Source organism: Lupinus angustifolius, chromosome LG15 (assembly GCF_001865875.1).
Source record: "Lupinus angustifolius cultivar Tanjil chromosome LG15, LupAngTanjil_v1.0, whole genome shotgun sequence".
Taxonomy (NCBI): domain Eukaryota; kingdom Viridiplantae; phylum Streptophyta; class Magnoliopsida; order Fabales; family Fabaceae; genus Lupinus; species Lupinus angustifolius.
This window is the reverse complement of record NC_032023.1, coordinates 17216862-17224167: the sequence shown is the minus strand read 5'-3', so window position 1 is coordinate 17224167 and position 7306 is coordinate 17216862. Positions and strand designations below refer to the sequence as shown.

The 7306-nt window shown below is 32.6% G+C and overlaps 1 protein-coding gene across 1 annotated transcript; it reads right to left on the bottom strand.

Moving 5' to 3' along the window:
- Positions 1508-6927, bottom strand: LOC109328740 (prolyl-tRNA synthetase associated domain-containing protein 1-like). The gene is made up of 12 exons (XM_019562342.1): positions 6832-6927; positions 6651-6710; positions 5428-5481; positions 5262-5322; positions 5081-5157; positions 4534-4583; positions 3559-3641; positions 3152-3222; positions 2863-3019; positions 2154-2296; positions 1981-2079; positions 1508-1817 (listed from the first exon to the last, which is right to left on the bottom strand). Exons 1-12 carry the CDS (start codon positions 6868-6870, stop codon positions 1749-1751), a joined length of 963 nt encoding a protein of 320 aa, XP_019417887.1. The 5' UTR covers positions 6871-6927; the 3' UTR covers positions 1508-1748.

The following is a 7306-nucleotide window of genomic DNA, read 5'->3' as shown; positions in this document are numbered from 1 at the left end:
GCAAAAGATTATCATTCTTATAATTATAACTAGTGACTCAACTAAGTTAAAGAAAAATTATCACTTCTGCGATTGAGTCGTGCAATTTTTTACTTTCATAACTTAATTGAAATTAAAAACAAAGAAAAAGAAACAATTGAAAATGATGAACCCATTCAAACACATCTTTCTTATTTTACTTTTACTAATGTTGTTGGAGCCTGCTGTATAATTCATTGTAGATTTGATCATCCCACACAAACAATTTTGATTCCAAACATTTTGATTCACATAAGCCCTCCTTTACATCTTTACTATCCATATTAGTAGGCCACAAAAAAATAGTGAAGGATTGAGTAGTAAGGGGACAAGGGTATTTTTTCAGATTTTTGAAATAGATGGGTGTAATAAATTCCTCTCCATATAGATGAGAGTTTCTTTTGCCATCACACTTATTTTCATTTGGCACCAACTCCCTTTTTAATAAAATTCTAGATATATCATTGTTTGCTCTAAATCTTATTTCATTGTTAAATCAAAACATTGTTCCTTTTACTCTTCCCTTTTGTCAGCCACTCATCCTTTTACTCATGATTAATATATGTTTTTCTTAGTATGTATACTATAAACATTTATTATTTATTAGTAACTGTTAATTCTATTTTTAATCAACAAACGTGTTTCTGTTTACACCTTTTTCTTTTATCTAGGAACATGTTTTTAGATAAAAGAAAGATGTTTCTGTTTACACCTTTCTTTTATCTAAAAACATGTTTCCAAATAGATATTTACTGCGTTAATACATTAATTATCCATCCAGAATTCTAGCTACATTTTTTGTTCATTCCGAAACGTTTTTCCAGACTAATACTTCAATTAATAATTTTCCAGCAAAAATGGATTTTCGTGCATTTTCTAGGAATGACATAGGCTTGTTATACAAGCAAACGAAAACGGGCTTTCAACTTGAAAATGGAATTCGGTTGACCACTTGGTTAACCACTTAACCCTGTAAAGTTGTTTTATTTCAGTAGCATTTCTGCGTTTTAACATGTAAATATAGATTTAGATTTAAACTGAATACAAAATTGTGGAAAGGAATAAAGCCACGTCACAATAATAAGAACAATTTGGCTACCACATTAGAACATAAATCTTCTGCACCCACTAATTTGTATCATTTTCTTTTCCACAAATGAGAAACAATCAACACATTCAAAAATTTGATAAGTTGCTTTTTAGTAGAAGTTATTTGATGTTTTTAATAAGGTAACTATGTTTCATTGATAGCAAAGGGAGCTATAAATATACTAGTAACTAGTAAGTACCACAATATCCTCGATGTATACCACTAATATCATTATATTACAAAATAGAGCGTGGTTGCCCAAAGAGTTGCTTTTCGAGTTTCCGTAATCGAAGTTTTGACCTTTTGATTATCCTGAGGATCTAGTGAAACCAGACACCACTAGACTAACACCTTGTGTTAAAGATAAAAGTTCAACCCTTGACAGAGTGACAGATCATCAAAAAACAAAAAGTTCAAACTGTGTTAAGATAAATTTACTGTAACTCAATCAACAATAATATAATTTTTTTTAAATCACCACCTTCATGTGTCTGTATTCTTAATCGATTGTGTTCAATGCATCTCCTCAGTTCCCTCTATCAATGTTCAATAATGCAGTGTATCAAAAGAAACAAGGCACAAAGAGTTAAGATATGGTCCCTCTTTTACTTTCCTGCCAGAAATCTTAGATCATCACAAGCTAGTGCCTGGGATGATGTTGAGTACCAGCATGGAACCCTTCTGTGTATGCAGTGTTCTTAAACATCGTCTGCAATAGACATAATATAGTGATCAGGAACCAACCAATTTCATATCATAGCAGATTTTTATCAATGAAGGATTGTAACAGCAAGGAACTCATGCCCCCCAAACTTTCATTGTTTTCATTTTTCAAAAGGGAATTTTTTTGACTAGAATCATGATATACTTACACAAAGGTTCTTAAAATCGGAGCCGAGGCTTTTCTTTAGATTATCAGATAACACAGTACCCAGCTGATCTCCATGTTGCTTTATGGTTTCTTCCTTAATCTGTATGATCAAAATTCTTCAGCATGATGCTGGAAGTAAAAGGTTTGAAATTGAAAGAATACTATTCATTTTACCTGTGAAAGCAATAACTCTGATGTTTTACGCAATATCTCTTGAACTAATTGCTCAGCGTCTGCAACTGGGGATGGTGAATGAACATTTTTTACTGGTGTCCCCTTTGTATTTTTCTCACTACCAGATGGCTTGACAACTTTGGCTGCATCAGAAAGATTTACTTTGTAACTTATTTAATCACTAGAATCTTTAAGCCATGAACAAGTTTCTGCTATACTAACAAAATTGATTAACAAATAGGATGAACTATTGTGAGCCCTTGTTAGACCATGCGTGAAAAATATAATCCGAAACAGCTTCAAGCTAAACATTGTATCAGTCACTAAAATAAGAATCTCCTACAGCGAAACAGCAACAAGGTCTGTAGTTTCACTGAAATAAAGGCACAAAAAGAAATGTTTTGCATGAAATTATTAACTGATGCATTACTTAAAATTGCATATTGCCTCAGAAGCAAAGACTACAGAGTAAATAGAAGCTCCTACTAAACTTCTAGGGTTACATTGTGTCGATTCAATTTTAATGTAACCCCCCCTACATTTTTTAAGATAAGAGAAGAAATATAAATACAGAGATAAGAAGTCATAAAAATCATAAACTAAGTGGGAGGACTATTACTTTCAATGCACATACACAAGAAACGGTTGTTTCCATAAGCAGATAATACATAAGTTGACACATGATCAGAGCAGTTAATAGAATTTTTACCTGAACCCGTCTTGGACTTATTATCTCCAGAAACATGGTTTCCGTCCTTAGGAACTTGTGAAGGCTGCTTTTCTGGCTGATCAGGCAAAACTATTGAACCGGATGGAACTAGTGCAGCTAGATCCGGGGGTTCATCTTTCCCCACCTTAGGATTGGCCTGCAAGGGGATAAAGGAAACATTTGATGTGATTATTAACGAATAAAAGGTGAACTTGTAAACATATTATTTTTATACAAAAAGACCTATAAGAGGTGCACCTTTTTTGTCTTTCTTTTTTGGATTGCTTACCTCTAAATCAACATATGAGGGGTCCCTTCCTATTGCTTTAAAGAATTTGTCGAGATCACGTGCATTTAGAGCTGCCATAGTAAAGGATTGGAGTCTAATTAATTTAATGACCAGCATAGTACATCAAAGCACAGTGGCTCAACAATAGACCTAAAAACCTTGTCTGACATCAACTTAGATGAGCTAAAAGATATCACTGGGATACACATGTTTAATTTCCACAACTGTCAAATAGTAAGACATGAAAGGAAGTCTGTTTGGACTTCGGATGTCAATTGGTGGATCTGTGGTGCTGGACAGATACAAGTGAAAGGATTCCTTAATGTATGGGGATTGCATCTACAGAATTCTCGTCAACTGAAACAGTAGTAAAAAATGTGCAACAAGTTTTTCTTTTTTTCACTTACATATGGACACGTCATTTGACAATGGATGGAAGAAGCAGTGCTCCTGTGTTTTGAACCCTTGATCCAATAACAGTGAAACATCTCTTAAGAAAGAGAAAATGAAGCATAAAAGAAAAAGGCATTAGTTCCTCAGAAATAGAATTTTGTGTCAGAAGTCAGAACAATGGTTGTCAACAGCCTAAAAATAAAAAACATAAACATCACCAATAAGATGATCTTTGAAGAAGTTAGTGCACTAGGGAAGCAATTTTGGTTAAGAACATTAAACCTTTCAGCACATCCAGTTCATTCAAGAGAAAATCATTTTAAACCTGAAGGGTAGATGATTGAGGAGCAACAAAACGATAACTAAAAATCCAAAAGTAGCAGACTTCTCAAAAATTAAAGAAGGTTGATAAGAAAACTAAGAGTAGATAGCAACGTATAATTTAAGACTAGAGAGAAAGCTACAACAAAAACAGCTAGCGGTGGATCTAAAAGCAAGCAATCTTAATACTGGAAAAGGGAAATACCGTCAGTAAATAATTCTAAAGAATGGTAAAAACAGGCAGCCTGGTGCATAAAGTTTCCACCTAGTGGGGCACGAGGAGAGTAGATGAATAAAAACTTACTCCACAGACGGATAGGTTGCTTCCAGGATTTGAACTTGTGACCACTTGGTCACTAGGCAGCAACCTTACTGTTGCGTTGGCGCTCACCCTCTCCATTCGAAAGAATGGCATTGCAATTAATTTATGTATGTTACCAAGATTACAGAGAAACAACAATATATATCTCATAACAAAACAGAACAAAATCAGAAGTATACTGGTGCAGTAAAAGATGATATAATGCAAAACCAAAAGGAAGCAATGAGTTAATTCCTAACGCAAATAACTCTAGCTATTTCCTAACATGAGAGTTCTAATCATTTTTTATATTTCATGACAAACTTAAAAGCAACAAAATTAAATAAAATGCACCCAAGTCACATACCGCGCTGATTCATTCACTAGAGCAAATGGAGTGACAGAACCCAATGGAACCTTGTAAGATAAAGAAAAACAAGGTCATCAGATATGACAACAATTTTAACTGTCATTTCTACAAGGTTATTTATCATGTTAAAATATGCAATTATTACTTGTTTGCTCAGCATAAGAGTAATAATCATTATATGGGAGAAACTTATAGTAATGCCTAATGACAATATCAATGAAAAATTTGAAGAGAACATTTTACATTGATAATAAGGTTATAAATCTATATATTATTCATCCTTGCAAAATATTAAACTAAGAACAGAAAATGCCTCAATAAGAAATAGTTTCCTTATGCACTATATAATGCATAGCAATAAGCAAAGGTAACTTGGTTAGTTTGTCAATTACATAGTAAAAAACATCATAGCTATCTTTTGTGCAAGGACTGAGTTTGTTAAGAAGCCAGGACAAAATTTAGGTCATCTTACTTCAATGGACACATTCTTGAACAAGGGAAAACAAAGAAAAAAATTAATAAAAGTTTGAAGGCAAAGACAAACCTGAAGTATTTCACCTAAAGCCTCTTCAGGTGCCATTCTCAGACCTCCTTTTCCCAAACCAAGCCGCTGAGATAATACTGCTCAGATTTGAAGCAACAAAGAACTATCATTAACATCAATTTGAAGTAAGGTGATACAAGCAATAGAACAGATGCCTCAAGGATTACAAAATTACACATACCTTTAAGATCTACTTTAGTATCAGCTAAAGCAGAAACAACATAAAACCTGTTTTTCTTATCCTGATTCAAGGTGGAATAAACAGGGCATAAGCATACATTAACAATTAAAAAGGAAGCAACAACACGACGAATTTCTTTTTGTTGTAAATCCAAAATAGACCATACCTTCAAAAATAAATTTTTGCTCAGCCCACCCCCCAAGTGTCCAACATATTTTGCCTGAAGGAAAGTGGATAGTGGATTAGAATTTAGAAAAAATAAAAAAGTACAACAGTATATACAGGATAGTGGATACAAGATAGATTCTTTAACACCAAAGCTTAGATATAATCCTTTAAGTGCTAGTTGTTTTATTTTCCAATAAAAACATAACATGTGAAATGCTTAGTCCCGTTATGCATGATTTATATAGGAAATCAGTACCACAAATATCCAAAAGAATAGGTTTTCAAACTTGAAAGTTCAAATAAACTAGTGAAGTTATGGTGAACTTGACTTATTTACATATCTCAAAAATATAGTTCATAACATTATCTAGTAACTAAACATAGCTTAAGGATACATTCAAAATTACTACTCGGCATTCTAACTTTATAAAAAAGTAAATAAAAATGACGATAGTTTCTACCTAATTGTCCTATGATTTTTAATAGATCACCAACTATAGTTTCTACCTTGATAGAAAAATACAAAAATCTATAACATTAGATTATAAATTCAATACATATCACAATACAAATGAACTTATGTATCGCACAACAATGATAAATGAGAAAAAGATATGCTCACCGACAGTATGAGAGTTTTTTACGATATCAATACATCATTAACCATTAATATTTAATCATTATTGACTTTTAAACATAAGTAATACGAATGAATGTAAATAATATACTGGTTGTGTATAAATCTTGATAGTGACAGTGCATAGATATTAGACTTGTGATAAATTTACAAGTTGCGACAAAATCAATGTATAAATGAAGCTCTTAAACTTGTTATTTGTTTGAGATAACCAAGGGTATACCCTCATGATAAGAAACTAATCGTTTTCGGGGTGTCTGTTCATCCCAACAAATGTCAAGAATCAAACTTTTGACATTTTGGCCTATTTGGGCATCCACTGAGCCTTACATTACTAGACCAACACTTCATTGGTGACTCTTAAACTCGTTAGTCTATTTGTGAGTTTACCGATTTTATTATAGTTTTACTAAGCTCTGGTACAAATTTACCAAAAAAGAGAGTTTATATGTGAGTTATCTTATTTTTGCAACCTATTTTCATAAGGCCATGATAGATTATTTAAGAGCCAACTCCAGAGTTGAACCGCCAAGAAATGATTGTACCTAAGTTGAGTCGAATATTTAAAGGCATTATAAATTTACCTGAGCCTCAACGGTCAAAACAACAGGGTGCTCATATTTAGAAAATTCAATCTGAAGGTCCTGAAAAGCAAGAAAATATACAAGTCAGAATAATTAGTCCCAAACAGAAGAATGACAGAACAGGCAATGCTAGAAGTAATAATAGTTAGTTAGGGTGAGAATATATAGAGATAGAAGAAACCTTTAACCGCGAAAGAAGATTTTCCTTTGTGAGACCCATCAGAAGATGAAATTAGGGACTTAGAACAAGTGTTTGCAAATTGGAATTGCAGCTCAATAAACAAAATCCGGTACTGATAGCTATACATACGGGTCGGGTTTTTACGGTGGCCCAAATTTAACAAGATAACCATGTTTTTTTTTTTAAATATAGACGTTAACAAGATATCCATTACTATTTAGCCGAATAAGCTTGGCCCACTACATTTATAATAGAACAGCTAAAACTTCAAAGGTAGGCTTGTGTAAAAAATAATGTAAAACTCCCTAATTAAGTGTGAATTTATGAGTCATGGCCCAAAGAAAGACTTTGTGAATATGTATACAATCAATATATTAAAATTTTGATTATAATTAAAATCTAGTCCTAAATGATAATATCAAAAAATATAAATGTATTTGTTTCTAAATATAATATATTAGATATGTCTTCATAC

Coding starts and splice junctions, on each gene's coding strand:
- LOC109328740 (XM_019562342.1), bottom strand. CDS start 6,870: ATGGGTCTCACAAAGGAAAATCTTCTTTCGCGGTTAAAG. Junction 5,158..5,261: donor TACTAAAGTAGATCTTAAAG/GTATGTGTAATT, acceptor AAATCTGAGCAG/TATTATCTCAGCGGCTTGGT. Junction 2,297..2,862: donor TAAGTCCAAGACGGGTTCAG/GTAAAAATTCTA, acceptor TTTCTGATGCAG/CCAAAGTTGTCAAGCCATCT.